This window comes from Schistocerca cancellata, chromosome 6 (genome assembly GCF_023864275.1).
Source record: "Schistocerca cancellata isolate TAMUIC-IGC-003103 chromosome 6, iqSchCanc2.1, whole genome shotgun sequence".
Taxonomy (NCBI): Eukaryota; Metazoa; Arthropoda; class Insecta; order Orthoptera; family Acrididae; genus Schistocerca; species Schistocerca cancellata.
In genome coordinates, this window is record NC_064631.1 from 447720238 (window position 1) to 447739449 (window position 19212).

At 39.3% G+C, this 19212-nt stretch overlaps 1 protein-coding gene across 1 annotated transcript in view; it reads right to left on the reverse strand.

Moving 5' to 3' along the window:
• The window catches only part of LOC126190810 (nucleoporin SEH1), a 180354-nt gene that overhangs the window by 40636 nt on the left and 120506 nt on the right, over positions 1 to 19212 (reverse strand). The window contains exon 7 of the mRNA XM_049931372.1: positions 17932 to 18000. Within this exon, the coding sequence (XP_049787329.1) occupies positions 17932 to 18000 (69 nt within the window). The remainder of the gene's footprint in view (positions 1 to 17931; positions 18001 to 19212) is intronic.

Genomic DNA, 19212 nt, shown 5'->3' on the forward strand with positions numbered 1-19212 from the left:
AAGCTTATGACAGTAGCACACAAGCAGCCACACCTGCTTCACCATTTCTGAGGTGCTTGTTTCGTGGTGCCAGACCGTAACAACATGCCCTTTGGCAGTATGACTTGTGTCAGTGGCTTTCTTCATTTGCAGGCTGTATAATCATTAAAACAATTCTCCACCTGTCTCTGCTCCACTTACATACTTCCCTTACAATGCCACATGTCCACAACACTACCAAGCGACATTCAGTCATGTTGTTTTGGCGGCTCATCAGGGTAGTTTGTGGCACAATAACTGCAAACTAACCTTCCTGATATACTTTATAAACACAAGTAAAAGATTTTATAACAGTCCATTTATAATTTACTTAAGCTCAATTTGAAAATACCATTCATTTTGCCCAAGCATGTAATTTCTCAGCTACCCCAATTTTTCAAATGTACACAATACAGAAACAATTCAAGCAATAGTGACAAAACTGACAGTAAATTAATTAAATATATTTCCCATAGATCATTTGTAAGATTTATATAAAAATGACATGGAATAAGTTACAGGCTATGAGCACACAATTTGTTTTTGTGTGACTGCACGCTGGCCATTTGTTGGTTAGTACACAGCATAGTGGCTTAAATTTAATAAAGATGTCATAACTCATGTGACAAGTGAAACAAATTTAATGAAAAGGTAAATTATATTACACAATTGATATGTTTACACAGCTTGAACAGGCCTTGGAAGGCTCTACAGTACTGACCAACCACCATGACATCCTCAGCCAATAGGCTTCACTGAATGCAGATATGAAGGGGCATGTGGTCAGCACACCACTCTCCCAGCCATTGTCAGTTTTCGTGACCAGAGCTGCTACTTCTCAATCAAGTAGCTCCTTCACTGGCCTCACAAGGGCCGAGCACATCCCGCTTGCCAACAGCACTCTAAAGGTCTGGATGTTGATCCATCCAAGTGCTAGCCCAACTCAACATTGCTGAACTTCAGTGATCTGACGGGAACTGGTGTTACAACTGTGGCAAGACATTTGGCATACTACACTTTTGCCAGTTTTTAGTTGTATATTTGTCCTAGAATAGAAGAAGCCATCCAGAAGAAATGATGTCAGAGTAGATGTGAAATATTCTTTGCTAGTACTATCAGATAGTAGATCTATGTTAGCATGATGTGTGCATTGAATATATGACCCCATACATAAATTGTAAATGAATATTGTTAACATGGAATAATGGCAGACTTTAATAATCAAAATTATTTTCACAGCTACAAGGAACTTTTTTATTAGATGCTCATTTCTTCAAGATGAATAAAATATTGTATGAAAAAAGTATTTTTTTCAGGAACTTATCCTCATATTTCACACCTGTAAAATCATGCTTGCAGCAGCAATTAAGATGGCACCTCTGTGTAGAAGAATTTGGTGATGACTCCTTTAGAGGTATTCCTACAGTTGGGAAAGTCTGACTAGTATTTTATAAGTGAAACAGTAACAATACAAAATGAGCAATATTACCAAAACCATTTTTGTAACATCTGCACTAAAATTATGGTCATAAATAGCAGGGTCTTAAAAGGTGCATACAAAAAAATGTGTATCACAGTAACTTCCGTCGGCGGGAGAAAGATTTCAGCTTACTTCATGTACTGTAGCAAAACTTGTGTAGAAATCATATCTACCTCTACATCTATATTTAAAAACAAAGATGATGAGACTTACCAAACAAAAGCGCTGGCAGGTCGATAGACACACAAACATACACACAAAATTCAAGCTTTCGCAACAAACGGTTGCTTCATCAGGAAAGAGGGAAGGAGAGGGAAAGACGAAAGGATGTGGGTTTTAAGGGAGAGGGTAAGGAGTCATTCCAATCCTGGGAGCGGAAAGACTTACCTAAGGGGGAAAAAAGGACAGGTATACACTCGCGCACACACACACATATCCATCCGCACATACACAGACACAAGCAGACACAGCAGAAATGTCTGCTTGTGTCTGTGTATGTGTGGATGGATGTGTGTGTGTGTGTGTGTGTGTGTGTGTGTGTGTGTGTGTGTGTGTACCTGTCCTTTTTCCCCCCTTAGGTAAGTCTTTCCGCTCCCGGGATTGGAATGACTCCTTACCCTCTCCCTTAAAACCCACATCCTTTCGTCTTTCCCTCTCCTTCCCTCTTTCCTGACGAAGCAACCGTTTGTTGTGAAAGCTTGAATTTTGTGTGTATGTTTGTGTTTGTGTGTCTATCGACCTGCCAGCGCTTTTGTTTGGTAAGTCTCATCATCTTTGTTTTTAGATATATTTTTCCCACGTGGAATATTTCCCTCTATTATATTCTACATCTATATTTACATACATACTCCGCAAGCCACCATCTGGTACATGGCAGAGCATATCACATACCACTACTTGTCATTTCCTTTCCTATTCTACAGGCAAACAGAGAGATGGAAAAATGGTCGTCTAAATGCTTCCGTATGAGCTCTAATTTCTCACACCTTATCTCTGTGCTCCTTATGCAAAATGAACCATTGATGGCAGAAGAATCATTCTACAGTCAGCCTCAAATGCTGGCTCTAATTTCTACAATAGCACCTCGCGAAAAGAGCTTTGTCTTCCCATTCTATTTCACAAAGCACCTCCACAATACTTGGGTGCTGACTGAACCTACACATAAAAATTCTAGCAGCGTGCCTCTGAACTGCTTCGAAGTCTTCCTTTAATCCAACCTGGTGGGGATCCCAATCATTCTAGCAGTACTCAAAAATGGATTTCCATAGTGTTCTATGTCCAACATGTGTCCCTAACATGCAATTCATCAGCTGACATTAAGAAGTACTTCCTAGAAGAGTTTGTGGATTACCTATAGGAGCAAAATTCTTAATTTCCCACAGATTTACAAATGAAATAGGGATCACTGAGATGTGAACTTGTTTTTGTGCCTGATGAATGATGTTATTGATGTAAAACAAATACAAAAACCCTTAATCTTTTTCAGTTATCACCACCACCACCACCACCACCACCACCAAACCACTACCACCACCAATAGCCATGTGACGTCCACCACTGCATAAAGGCTTCCTTTAAAGAAATGTATTGATGTTTTCTAATGTGACATACCCACCTCCTGTCAAGTCACTGTCTGCGTTTTCTTATCTCTCTGAATACAGCAAAGAACTTCGTTGGTTCATCTACCATTCATATGTCTCACTACATGTTCTGCCGACTTCCACTTAATTTTCATTGTGGTTATAGTTACATCTCCCACTCCAGTCTGTTCCCTGATCTGTTTATTCGTTTTATTCCCAACAAGTGACTCTTCATTATGATTGTTCACTTCCTGTTTTAGACAATTTGAAGCTTGGGTTTGAAAACTTCATTTAGTTTACCAAGAGCACTTCAGTGCACCTTTATTCTTCAGTTAATATGTTTTGTTGTCTATCCAGCTGTCGTCTGAATCTGCTATAAAAAACAAAACAAAAAAACCATCTGAACTGGTTCCACAACTTCATGGTTAATTTGTACTATTTTCTTTTCTGTCTTTGTAAATTACTGTAGTGATATTGTAGCTAATTTCTTAGGCTGATTTACTCCTTTATGTTTTTCCATTTGTTTTCTGAAGTTTCAGTTAGGTTGCTTTAACAGATTTCATTCTTCTTCTTCTTCTTCTTCTTCTTCTTCTTCTTCCCAATTTAGGGAAGTGAAATCTTCTGTATGGTTGCTGAGAATAGTTTTAATATTATGGAAGTGCTTTGCCGGACATCCCTTTCAATCATGAATTTCCAGTATCATGCCTGGACCAGGCACATGCATTAGGCATGAGACTCTGCTGTGGCCACCTCCGGCCACTCTGCAGTCACTGTGTTGAAGCGAATCATAAGCTTTGTCAGTAGTTACAAATCCAAAGCATTAGTTTATGCTCTTTGATTACTTCTATAATTTTTTAAAGCAAGCAGTTTTCTTTAATTTACTAAAATCTATTTTTTCTACGTGGTAGTGATAATTTTAACAATTTATACTTTACATCATGGAGGAGGAGGAGGCTGATAGGTCTACGATTTCTTTCATTTGACAGCGCTGACTCCAGTCTCTTGAACAAGAGCAATTAACGTACTGTCCCAGATTTGGAAATTGTTTTCCTTCACAAATATTCTGTAAATAACTTTGCAGGCTTCTTTTGAACTGTCTCCAGCTTTAACTACTTCTATTTTAAATACAGCCAATTTTCCTTTCTTTATGGCCTTGTATACTTTATCTGGCATTACTTCCAGAATGACATTTTCATTATTAATTATCTACATTTACGCTTTATCTCCTGAACTTCAAAATCATTTACGGAAATCTTCAAACAATAGTTCACTTTACTCTTCGTTAGTTCTTGTGTCATCTTGTCATCTGCCAGCTTAATGAAATATGCAGTGTCTACCTCTCCTACCTACCTACCATAAGTTTTTATTTTGTCTCCTTCACACACTTATTTTTCAATTGTTTCTCTAAATAAATTAAATTTCCTCACATCTTCTGAGTGACAATTGCAAATAGTTTTGTTTAATTCAGCGTATTTTATCATGTTCCTACAATCATTTGCTTAACACCCTCGCATACTTCTTAATACTTCCCTTGTTCCAGTGAGAAATTGCTTTCTTTTAGCTTAATTTATATTTGCAGTACTTTTGTTGTTTGCACAAGTACATTTGTCAAATAATTGTCCCTTTTGTCTGCAATAATAATACAAATTTTCTTATATGATAAACTTGTTGCTTAACACTTAAAGCAGCAGGCCAATAATATTATGGGCACAACTTCTTAGTGAGGACCACCACGCTCATAATATTACGGGCAGTACTCCCCATTCAAATGGTAGCCACGCTCATAATATTACGGGCAGTACTCCCCATTCAAATGGTAGCTCTTGAGTAATACTAGACATCCAGCACGTGAGAGAAGGCACATAAGTACTTTTAAGTACACATTTCTGACAATTCAGTTCAGTTCATAACAACACAGTCTGATACTCTAAACAGTCAAACTAGTCATTTGAGAGTGGGACATCACTGTTAGCGCACTGTGTACTCTAAGCAATTTGTCTGGCAATAGTTCACTCAATGATGCAGAGATTCTTCAACATTCTTGAAAATCTGAAGATGATCTTAGTGATCATTTTGATGCCAAGGATGAAGATACTCCTTATGACTTATGTGATACACTTAAAAATGTTTTTTCTTTCTTAATTTTGAATGTTGTATTCATATTTTATTACCGTAATGTATCTTATGACATAACATTATACAATTGTTTTTTTTTTGTATTTCTTTGCTATTACAATACAAAAGGTTTTGTGTGCAACCATGTTTCCAACAGTGTCACACAAAAAGAGCTATTTGAAATATTAAATAATTATCATAATATATTCTTCCTTTTCATTGTATATAGAGTGTTAAACTCATACTTTTTACTCGTAAAGCGTAACCAAAAGGATGAAAAAGGCAATCTGTTTTTTTGTATACAAAAGTAACACAAAAGTCAAACCTGACTCTGCAAAATGAACTGCATTTTTAATTCCAGCAAGCAAATGATTAGAATAATTACTATTAACCACAAAAATTGTGTACACAAGGGTAACCTTACCTGATATCTGGAATTTATCCAAAAATTTGGATTCACGGATATGAATTCTGTATAAAGCTGATGTTTATGTTAAACAGATCTTGACCTTACCAGCATATAATCATCTGATAGTTTTCAGTGCAATGTTACAGAAATGCTTCACTGGAAGTATTAGACCAAAACAACAGCTGTAGAGCACAAGAGCAGGAGACCTAAAATTATCAGTATTAGTAAACCGGTACTAGTTCAGTGGTGGGGCAAGATGAATGGTCACATGTACCCCGCTTGGTGCCAAGATGTGACGGATCAGGAATGTAATGACTGCTGTATAGAGTGAAAGAGCTGCTGTTCTACCAGTCATGAGGGTGATGGCTCTTCCTAAGTTGGTCGAAGCTGGCTGCAGCAAGATATATGATGTGTGCTCTTCTCCAGTGGTGTGGTCCATCAGCCACCTATGGCATTTACATTCTATGGCCACGGTCAGGTGTCGAGCTCATGGCCCATGGAGAAGCGACACTGTGCTGCAGTGCGTTGTCTTGCAGCAGCATGATTGCTTGCTGGCGCTGATGCGCCAGGAGTTAAGTCGGGCACTGGCAGCCAAGGCTGCCACAGCCCAGCTGGCGAAGTACACAGCACTGGATGTGAGTGCAGAGGCATGGCACCACAAAGTCTGGATCAAGGCATACAAAAGGTGGGGTGATAATAACAAGGACTGTCCAATGGAGCAGTTTGGCAGCACATATCTCCCTCCTCATGAGAAATTTGGCCCCTGAATTTAACTTGGTGCTGCACCATGGTTAGGTCGCTGGCTCAAACATCTGCCTGGTGGTTCCAATGCTGCATATATATAACACTCCAGTGACTGTTTGTTTGGCTGTCTGGTGGCAAAGGAAAGCTGTGCTGCTTGGCACATTGCTGCATTGATGGCCCCTTACAAGAACCTTGCTACATGTAATGTTTGGTGCATTCTTTAAGTCAGTTATGTCATCAGGACAGTAATTAGTGCACCGTTTCCTGAGTCCCATTGGTGTTTTGGTGTGCCACAACAGATGTCCTTTCTCCAGAGTAATTTGGTTCCCGAATTTAGCTTGGTGCTGTTCCAATGAATGCCAGCTAGAACAGACAGACACAATTAGGAATGCAAGTCTCTCTCTATAGCTCTAGTCACTGGCTGGTTCTGCAAACTATGCAGAAGTTCTGTGACACATACACTAGTATATCTGATATACATTACTACACTTGACTCCACTGGTTTCTCTTGTCCACACTATTCATGGTTTGGTCCAGTGTTCACAGTCCATTCATAGCTTCTTGCAAAATTTCCTATGCCATCTTGTTGAGACTAGGTGAAGCTAGTCCACAAAGCACTTACAGTCCACGACATCCACTTGTCCATTTGGCAGTCATGTCAAACTACCTCAAAGAGAAAGTTTTCGTCATTCCAGAAGGCCTCCTATTGCATTACAAAACAGTGTACTCATTCTTTCTTGCATGTTATCCTTCTCAACTCTTACCTTCAAAACTTACTACTTATCCTAAGTATCACACATCATGTTGCAATAAGTAACACCAACACTTCCTTCCAGACAGAGAATGCTAAGTTTCATAATACACATTACATCCATGCATAGTCCTCAAAAACAGAACTCTTACCTACAATTAAGTAATCTCTACACCAAACTACTACTGCCTGACCTATCTAAAATTATGAAACAGTATGCATTTACTTTAAACTTATATGTATCTTCATCATATTTCAATAATCGACAATATTTACTTTATATTTTCCACGCTACTTATTGTAACCAATTATGCGTAATCACTCAACATGAGAGACCCACCCAGTGCATTGTGCTCCATGAGCCCTCTGCTCTTGCTGACATATTTAACCAATGGTGCTTGCCCAGCTACAACTTGTGTCCCTCAATATCACTCAACACTACTCCATAAGCATTCTTCATTATAACTCTGACTACATCTTCACTATAAATCCTCAATACTTCATAATAAGCATCAGTGCCCCAACTCACAATTATATCAGAGAATAGTACAGCGTATTGCATGTGCTGCACGCATTCCTCGATCCCCACTGACATATTTAGCCACAGGTGCTTTGCCAGCAACAGCCTATGTCTCTTAGTACACCTATGATATTGTACAAATTTCTTAGTACCCTATACATTCTCCCTTCCATTGATTATGACACTTATCCTGCTGTCATGTGCACTATACTTCAGCAGACCTGGAACTGTTTAACTGACGAAGTCGGGACCAATAACATCCATGTGGTACCTTCAGTGTATTGCTGCTTTGAGTTAGTACCACATGATGCAAGGACAAAAATCCCAAACCATGAGATACTGTTGCGCCACTTATCTGCCTTCCACCTTGTCAGCACTATACCACTGTTTACAGCTACCTTACTAGAAAACAGAATAAGCAATGGGAAAGAGCGCAGGAATGAAAAAAGAAGAGAAAAGCTCCGCACACAACTTGTGCACTCAATGTCAAACCACACACCTGGTAGTGCAGACCCTTGGAGAACTCCTAAAATTATAATTTATATGTCAAAATTAAATTATGTCTACACTCGTCCACCACTTACATAATCGTCTCTTACTTACACTTGCCTATACCTCTCCCACACCCATTTTTATTCATTCCTGACATATCCCACATGAAAAGAGATAAAGGGGACAGACACAGTCAGGCCCTAGAGCTCTGCTGATATGCATCTACATAGCAGCAAATTAAGTGTTTATCTTTTCCCGTGTTTTTGCTTCTGGTATATTTCTAAAATTTTGTGCGTGATTTCTGTTTAAGAGGTGTAAGCTCACATTCAGGGAGTCTGAAGTGCAGCTTTCATTTCTTCTGAACAGCCAGCTGCTTAGCCCATTGTGTTATGAGTGCCTCACTGAATAGAGAGTGGCGAGTGGTAATGCGTTCGTGTCACGTCACGTCATGTCACTCAAGGCAGAGGGCCAATGTGGAGACTGGTCATCTGGCCTTGCCCATTACTCCTCTGAGTGAAGAAATGACAGCTCCCTCATCAGGGTCAAAAAAGGCACACGAGGAGGGGTGGGGTGGGGGGGGGGGGGGGGCAAGGGTTTACCAGTAATCATCAACTTCAACGTAAGTCGCGTTCAGGGCTGGAAGGAAAGCCAATGTGCACCTGGTTTGTCTGCCGGGGAAGTGGGGGGGGGGGGGGGCCTCATTTGAGATGTGGCTGTGGCTATCGAGTGTGCAGGGTGCAGTCGTCTGCAAGAAGTGGCGCACATCGGCACCGACCATGCTTACCACATGGGTTACGAGGCCATCCCGAGTTCATAGAGGTGACTGGCAGAAGTGGTGAAGGCTACTGGCTTCGTGCATGGAGTGAAAACAGAGCTCGCAACCTGCAGCATTGTTCTCAGAGTTGATGAGGGTCCTTTGGTTTGGTGCCAATACAAGTCTCAACAACAGGATTTGTTGACTCTGTGACAGTCTTGGCTGCAGATTTCTAAACCTGCATTATCGGATGGGGAGTTGTAGGACTCCCCTTGATAGTTTAGGGGTGCGCTAGACTAAGAAAGCAGCTACTTGAGTAGCAGAGTACTTGTGGAGTGCACATGAGGGTTTTTCACGACAGGCAGTAGTTTGAGGTACCCTATGATCACTTAACAGTCGATGGGCAGCAAGGGAAGTCACACCGCGTTAAGAGTAAAAACACTTTGACTGTCAAAATTTTACCAGTAAATTGTTGAAGTATTTGTAACAAAGTTCCTCAATTTACTGCCCTCCAGGAAATTTCTTGCAGTCAAATTCTTCTCAGGACCAGGAGCTGGCTGAAGTCGAGATATTTCGTGAGTCATGGAACATGTCGAAAAGACAGAGTAGAGGCCATTGGAGGGGGAGTGTTCACTGCAGTTGACAAAAATATTGCCTTTACTGAGGTCGAAGTTGAGTGTAACATTGAAGTTATCTGGTTGCATATAGGAGACCTACGTGAAACCAAGTTAATTGTTGGATGTTTATACCAGCCACCCGATTCTGCTGTGATAGTGCTAGTCATTTGAGGAAAGTCTATGGTCATTAGTGCGTAAACATCCAGATCATGCAATACTAGGCAGACACAACTTGAACCTATCGAGTATAGACTGGGATGTTTATGGATTCACTGCAAAGGGTACAGATAGACAGTTGTATGAAGTCCTACTGAACACATTTTCTGAAAATGTGTCTTGAGCAGCCAGTTCAGCAGCCCTAATGCAATGGAATTATCTTATACCTTGTAGCTACAAATAGGCCAGACCTTATCGACAACATCAGTATAGAAATGAGGATTTGCGATCATGATGTCATTATATAAACTATGGTTAAGGAGACAATAAATCAGTTACAAAGGTTGTGAGAGTGTTTCTGCTTGAAAGAGCAGATAAGCAGTTATCATCATCTCACTTAAGGTAGTGAACTGACATCCCTTACTGCCAGTAAGATGGACATACAGGAATTATGGGCAAAGTTTAAACAGATTGTAAATCGTGGAGAATTATGTGCCTAATAAGTGGATTACGGATGGAAAAGATCCGCAATGGTTTAATAACAAGATTTGGAAAATGCTGAGGAAGCAGAGGCTGTTGCACTATTGGTTCACAAGAGAATGCGCGCATGACAACAGGCAAAGGTTAGTAGAGATTCATGCGTCTGTGAAAAGATCTATTTGTGAAGCATACAACTATATCCACTGTCATACATTAGGAAAAGATTGGCAGAGAACCTGAGAAAATTCTGGCCGTACAAAACATCACTAAGTGGGTCTAAGGCTTCCATCCAGTCACTTGCTGACCAGTCTGATGTGGCAGTTTAAGATAGCAAAACAAAAGATGAAGTTTTAACCTTCATGTTCAAGAAATTATTCACACAGGAGAATCATACAAACATAATGTTGTTTGACCATCGAACAGACTCCTGTATGGACGACATAGTAATAAGCATCCCTGACATAAAGAAACAACTGTTGAAAACAAATAAGTCACCAGCTCCAGATGGAATCCAAATTCGGTTTTACAAAGAGTACTCTGCCGCATTGACCCCTTACCTAGCTTGCATTTATTGTGAATCTCTCACCCAGCGCAAAGTCCCAAGAGACTGGAAAAAAGTGCACGTGATCCCTGTATAAAAGGAGATAAAATAATGGACCTGCAAAATTACAGACTAATAGCCCTAACATCAGTTTTCTGCAGAATCCTCAAACATATTCTCAGTTAGACTATAATAAATTTTCTCGAGACTGAAAAGCTTCAGCATGGTTTTAGAAAGCATCACTCATTTGGAACTTAGCTCACTCTTTTCTCAGATGATATACTGTGAACTACGGATGAAGGGCAACAGGCAGATTCCATATTTCCACACTTCCTGAAAGTGTGACATGGTGCCGCTTTGCAAGCTGTTAAAGGAGGTATGAGAATATGGAACAGGTTCACTGATATGTGAGTGACTTGAAGACTTGTTAAGTTATAGAACACAGTATGTTGTCCTCGATGGTGAATGTTCATCAGAGACAACAGTATCATCAGGAGTGCCCCAGGGAAGTGTGACAGGACCGCTGTTATTCTCTAAATACGTAACTGATTTGACAGACAGGATGGGCAGCAATCTGCAGCTGTTTGCTGATGATGCTGTGCTTCTGTGCTGTATGGTAAGGTGTCAAAGCTGAGTGACTGCAGGAGGATACAAAATGAATTAGACTAAATTTCTAGTTGGTGTGATGAATGGCACTAGCTCTAAATATAGAAAATTTTAAGTTAATGTGAATGAGTAGGAAAAACAAACCTGTAGTGTTCACATACAGCATTAGTAGTGTTCTGTTTGACACAGTGAAATTGTTTAAATATCTGGACAAGTGCTGAAAAGCAATCTGAAATGGAAGGAACATGTAAGGGTCACGCTAGGCAAGATGAATGTTGAGAATTCTAGGAAAGTATGGTTAATCTGTAAAGGAGACCACACACAGGATGCTAGTGTGACCTACTGTTGAGTACTGCTCAAGCATTTGGGTTCCATATCACGTCAGATCAAAAGAAGATATTGAAGCAATTCAGAGGCGGAGGTGCTAGATTTGTTTCTGGTAGGTTTGACCAAGCGCAAGTGTTATAGAGATGCTTCGGGGAAAAATGGGAATCCTTGGAGGGAAGGCGGCATTCTTTTTGAGGAACACTATTGAGAAAATTTAAAGAAGCAGCATTTGAAGATGACTGCAGAACAATTCTACTGCCTCCAATCTATGTTGCACGTAAGGACCACGAAGAGTGTGAGTGTATCAGGAAAGGAAATGACTAGTGGTGGTATGGGGTACCCTCCGTCACGCACCGTATGGTGGATTGCATAGTCTCTATGTAAATGTAGATTAAACAAAATCAGGAAAAATTGAAACAAACAAGGACCCTAAAAGCAATTAAAAAACCACCTGATGCTACTTACTTGCATTGCCAATCCCATTATGGTGGGGTAGAAGACAGAATGCCAATGGCTCTCTGTCCTGGACATTGTGGGGTTGAAGGGTTGGAAGTGCTATGACACCCGATAAGAGCTAAAAGCAGCTGCATCAAGACAGACAAAATGCATGTAAACTATTTATTACTCCTACTAACTACAGCAGTTACAGGTGCATGCTCTCTTCATGTAGCGTGTCCTGTTGCCGACTCGTGGCATCTATATTCCAAGGGCGTGGACAGGTGTAAATCTCAAGGCACATGGTGAAGTGACACTGGGCTGCAGCGCATTATCTGTGTGGTAGCATGGTGGCTCGATGGTGCTGATGTACCAGGAGCTGAGTCAGCAAATGGTAGCCAAGGTTCCCACAGCCTGGATGGTGGTGACCAGCTAAGTGTGGAATGCTGAGCGGCTGCACAGAGGTAGGGTGGCACAGTGCCCAGCACTTGGGATCTTGACGTACAAGAGATGGGCTAATGAAAATGATGGTCATCCAGCAGATGCTGGAGCTGTGGCAGCTGGTTATGGTTGCTGGCTCAAATCTCTGCCTCGTAGCTTCAACACTGACCATAAATAACAACCCAGTAACTGTTTGGTTGTCTGGTGGCAAAGGAATGCAGCGCTGGTTGGGGTATTGCTGTGGCAAAGACTCACTATGAGACCCTTTCTGAATGTTGATCTAACATGTGGAATTTCTGCATGTCGTCAGTCGTCAGCTGAAAGCCTTCAGGACAGCAACTGGAACACTGTGTCCCAAATGCCCTTGGCATCGTGATGTGCCACAACATTAGTCATAATTTGTTGCTAGTATACGACCCTAGACTGGCAACTTCTGTCTATTAATGTATAACTTGACTCATTTCACATTCCTGAAAGCTCTCCTTCATGTCAGGATTTATGGAGCAGGATGTGTGAATGAATGGATAAATGTTGCAAAGAACTTTCTCCTAACTGTCACTCACTCATGGAACTGTCTTTTTTATGTCATATTTCAACCCTACACTAAACTGCACTTCACAACTTGTCAAAAAGACTTGTTTTCAAAATTACTGTGATCTTCAGTATGCTGCTCTTGTGTATTAGGACATATAAGGGTTCAAGTTCCTATATTCTGAAAGTTACCTCTTGTCTATTATCATCTGTTCCCTCTCCGCTCCGTCCCCCTCCTGCACCAAATAGTTTCAGTCATAGAAGAGGTGGCAATTTTTCCATCAAGTCAACTCTGAAGTGTCCACAAGCAACTATGAACACTACCTCATGAACAATATCTTGTACTTTTTGCAGGTGCTTAGGCAGTCTCAAAAATGCATCTCAACTACTATCATTCTGATGGGTGCACACTTTTTAAACTAGCTCTTGAGGCCTAGAATCATGAGTATCAAGATGGACCTTAAAACTTAAAAATCTTTTCATGTACAAGTTACTGACCTGTTAAGGTATCATCTGGGCTATGCCTGGTATGGAAGAATGATGGCATTTGATTTGTAAACTTGTGTCATCAGCAAAACATTGCTGTCTTTCTGACCTGCAAAGTCGGGACATCATACCCCACTTATGGGTGTCCCGGATCATATTTTTATTGTTGCAATTTCAGCATTTGTAACATTATTTGTGCATGATAATGGCCTAAACACTAAAATTGCAATAGTAAAAATATAATCCTGGATACCCTTAAGTGGGACATGATGGCCTTCAACATTAATGGTGTGCTTTTGGGTAGGGGGAAGAGATTTTCCATGGTGTAAACAAGTTTAATAAGCTCCACCAAAAGAAAAGTTGACTACTATGTTATCAGTACTATGTCAGTAAATAATCAGTATTCTGACCTTTATAACAAGGTGCTGAGGTGAACAAGTTGTACCTTACATCAAAGATAGTCAAAATTTCCTATAAATAATAGCATGACTACAACAATACTTCACAGCCTGGTTGGAGTCCAGGCACCAAGTACAGATAATAATCTAGCTCACAGCACTTTAAGAAGACAACTGGGTCGGTTGTCAAAGTACCGAAAAATGGAATGAACAAGTCATCTGACCACACAAAATCATAACATAAGCCTGAGAGTCTATGCTCTTTCACGAGTTTATACAGGCTGTGAACCCATTTCACAAGAAGTCTTCAGAAGATTACTTTTCTCAATATTTCCATATATTCCTTCATTCTAAGGTTAGATTTACTCCTACGTTGCAAGTTGTCAAAGTGATCCTCAACTTTCTTCTATGGCAGTTCATGCATGCTAGAGGAATTCCAGTAACACCAAATTTTAATTTTCCCCAAGTATAATTTTCTGTTTTATAGCTACAGAATTCTTGGCAAGGTCAAAGATCTGTATTAATGTAGCATCTGATGAGGTGCAAGTTCTTTTTTAAAGAGATATTTATAACTGTAATATTCTTCTTGATGTTTTCTCTCTCTTTCTCCTGAGAAACCCGATTTGTTAAAATCGGGGACTGTCTGAAACTCTGTGTTTGTTGGAATTATTGTGGTTATTGTTAGTTTTACATTTGCAATGGATGGTAACCTTCAATCTGCAGCAATTAACTTGTTCCATATGAGATTTAATAATGACAAATTCACACAAATTGGTAATGTGTGGAATATTTATCTTGAATCATTGGTAACTATTACCACATACAGCACTGTAACACAATATCTTTTAAAAGTACACATACACAACTGCTACGATGTGGAATGTTATCTTTGTATTTTATGGACTACACATTTGTGTGTGTGTGTGTGTGTGTGTGTGTGTGTGTGTGTGTGTGTGTGTCGTGCATCTGCTAGTTTCAGTTCACCCAAATCTTTGGTCTGGACAATCTAAGTGGAGAGTACAGCCTGGACAGTAAGTGGAGAGTAATTTGAACAGTGAGCTTTTTGTCTTACTTCTCAATCTCAATTAACTGACTAACACTCTTTGCTGAGAACACAGAGGTTTGGTGCTTCACTCAGCAATCACAAGCACAAGCACAGTTCTACTAGTCACCTCTCACTGTTGGACATTTTCTTATCAGATATGAGTGGAAGCACATATACGGGTTCTAAAGGTGGGGCCATGTATCTACATGTGGCACTATACTAATCAAGTGGCTTGTCCACTAAGTTTGACTGTCTACGCCTTCCTTTTTTGGTCAAAAGGTCATAATTTTGAAGGTATCAACTTCATTTGCTATTGCTTTATTATGCAGACTGACCAACTCACATGTCACACTAAAGCAGCTTTGTAATACACAAATTTCCAAACAGTTTTACATGTAATCAAATTTCTCTTATCTGCATCTCAAGTCCCTTGTGCCTCTTGGCTTACTGGTTCTAAAAAGGAACATATTTAAGCTCGAACAAACACATTTATATCATAATCCTGAAACGGATCTTTTAAAAGTTTCTTATTGCACAGGTGATATTCACTTATTTACAATCCTCTGCAGTCTTCCATTAGAGGCCACTTGAGTACGCCAAGCTAAGTTCCCTCTCTGCCTGCTGCTATGCCAGCTGAAACCAGTCGATACAATGCAGTGTGTATGTGAAGGTGCATTTTGACAAGTTATTTGTGTAAGTCAGCTGTTGGTAACCAAACCTGTTAATGTATTGCGGCTGGTTTAGATGAAGTTATAATGAATTCTTCATGAAGATGGTACTGAAGTGGAAGATCAATCATTTACATGTTTTCTGGTATGTATTACAGTGCAAAAATATTATTACCGGTTAGAAACAGATTATGATGTAACACTAACACATAATTATGATGCTAGCAAAGATACGGACTAACATATCACTGCAAGTGATAGCGACATGCCAAATTCAATAAGAGGCAATGGAAGCACTGAAAGTGAATTCCAACTTCCTCCAGGTAAGAAGCTTAAAGTCTTGTCATCACTGTGTTTGATGACAACACACAAGAGAACATATATAATGATTATCATGTCAGAGATTTCAACACATATGAAAAGCTCCTGAAAAGATAGCCTAAACTGAAGACTATAAGGAATATTAAGAGCATATTGGACTATGTGGCGAAGAAAAGAAAAGCCAATACAGTTTTCAAAGAAAATTGTACTCTGCAGTTCTATGTCATCAAGCAGCATGTAATGACAGATTTTGACAAAGTGTGAGAATGCAGTTCTTCCATTCCTTACTGGCATTTAAAACACTGGGCACTGGGAGTAGCCAGAAATCTCCAATGTACCAACTTTACAGTGTCACTGGGATTTTTAAATGATATCATTTCGGCTTTTGGTTGTTAAAACATTATTTATTGCAATTGCAATTGCAATTTCGACATGTTGCATTTTTAAGTATTGTGGGATGTTGTAAACTGCTCAAACAATCTAAAGCTGTGTCATGCACCTATGCAGAATTTGCACAAGGTGTTGTAAATATATCAGCTGTTCCTTATACATTATAGAGCTGGTGAAATAATGATGTAAACACTGAAGTTTAAATTCTGTGTAGTAGTATCCAGTTACCACATATACTACATGAAATTCACTGGGATGTATTACTAATTAGAAAAAGGAGTTTAGGATAATATCTCTCTCTCTCTCTCTCTCTCTCTCTCTCTCACACACACACACACACACACACACACACACACACACACACACACACACACACAAAGAGGCAAGGATGATGAGAAATAAGAAGAAGAAGAGAGAATTCAAGCATCTCAAACATTTGTTGCTGAAATCAATAGGCATACCAAGAGAGAAAACATCCAAATCAATTCTGTATGGAAATGTGATTTAGAGTCTGCTCAACTATGAGTTTGCTTTCTACAGAACACTATCCATGTAAGGGGAAAGAAACAATGTCTTGACATTGCAATCATTTAATAGTGCAACACACAGCTACACAATCTATGTTGCTATATCAATGGACAAATGACTGGCACACAAACTCTATATGTGTTTCCAAGAACCAGACGGAAAGTATGAACCCTGTGTGTCAAGGGAACTAGAAAAGCAGTGCTCTCCAAAGTCTTCGCAGATCCAATTGTGGGTAAGATGATGACAAAAGAACACCTGAAGACATTTTGTTCTGTCAGTTTTGAATCCACATTTGGCAATAAAGTCATTAGTATTTTGTGACTTTTGGACTTAAGATTGAACAAGTACTACTGAAAGCTTCTCAAAGTTTATTTCTTCAGGTAATAAAAAATATATACCACAAGAGTAACAGACTTTCTTGAACTACGTTCTAGGAACATTCAAGCAATATTGGTGACAGAATCTTTGTCATGAAAATGCATTCTATCATTTACAGTCACTTATGTCTGGAAGTGTATAGAGCAATGCTTCGTTATGTATGGCGATACGCTGTCTAAGATATTGGTGAACCTCTGAACACATTGAAAAGTGTAACTGACATGGTGTTCAGCACTGATATTACTGTTATGACGTGATTAACTCGCTTTTCCTCACTGTGCGTTTTGCAGTCATTCAAATTGCTCTGAGAATGTTTTGAAAGTCCTCCCTTGCATTTATAGTTGAAAAATGTACATTGCATTGGGCTTCTGCAGTGGCATCTAGAGCACATTTGCAGGGTCTGGCATAAAAATGGCACATACCAAGATTTTGCAAAATACCACATCTTCATTCACAACCACCAATACATTAATGCAACAGAAGCTGCTGATGAAGAACTAATTTTTACATCACGTTTGCTTGAGAACCAGTATTGTAATAGAGCAATGTACACAATTACGTACATCTATAAATTTGCAAGACAATTACAATTTCAATTATATTCACATTTTGATCTGGTCTGCATGTTAGTATTAACCTTTGTGGCTGTTCCACGTGAAACACAAAACGTAAATTCCATTTCTCTCATTGTCAACACTACATAAGTGAGATAGAGCTTACCCCCTATGCATTGCGGTGCTCCCAGCGACTCTCCTAGTGTTGGCTGGAGCTTCCTCTCTCCGGTCCCCTCTGAAAATGGCAAAGGAAAAGTGCGCACACAGTACATAGCATGTGTTTTTATTTGTATTAGTGTTTACACACATTTGTATATCTTGGTATTCAACTGAACTGCACATCCGTTGCTAGCTATTAAAAAAAATCATCATCAAGATCATCTGAGGGAACTCACTTCCTCCTTTGTTATACAAGAAGAGAGCAACAGTGGCCTTTGTTGAGTGATTATGTTAATATCTGATCGTACCAATGTAGATTTACAAGAAACCTGAATGATAAGGAGATGACCAATAGCCTGGCCACTATTTGCTTCAGTGGAAAACTTACACATCCACTTGATTATACACATTTTTTATCAGCAGTGTAATTAATGATTTTAATGTCACTGCACCTCACCTTAGGACTGGAACAATAATGTCAAGTACAGCCTAGGGACACAAAGTAAACTTATAATTAATTTAGTAAATGATTTTGTCTGAACAATATTTATGTTAGAAGAAGAGGCATCTACTTACCAGTCACCAAATCCAAAACAAAAACAACTGGAGCACACTGACAAATAAATTTAGAAATAAAACTGAATGTCACTCTTTTGGAATTTGTTAAACTTTTTTCATCAGAATGAAGAAGACAAAGTGCGTAGAAACTGAAGAAACTCTTTCTACGAGGCTTGGGTCAGATGACCCAGAGTACAAGTAATGAATAGGGAGCAACAATCAACTACTATCTGTTATTATTTGAGTGAATAATGCAACAATCAACTACTAGCTGTTATTATTTGCGTGAATAATGGAATTTTCATCATAATTCTAAGTCACTTGCAGGCATGTCACTTCATCTTCCCTAACATATTTCAAGATGTAAGTTACTGTCAAAATCATTAAAAACTGTGGTGAACATAGGTGAAGTATTTTTCATCTTTATTCAACCAGGCAAGGTAACATTGTATCCCTTTTAAGAACTGTGCAAGTTATGATCAGAGCTAGTATTTGTTTATTTAACGTACTCATACAAAAATATCGGTATTTTAAGCAGAAAATACACATAAATGTAGTACAAAAATAAGATTAGCATTTGACACACACTTTTAGTTGTACATGACAAGTATTACAATAATTTCATTCATAATTATCTCCGATAAAACTGTTTGTAAATCACCAGCAGAAAGAATAATGTCTTAAATGCTGCTAAATCGTTATTCTCATTTTTCTTTCATGCAACATCTCA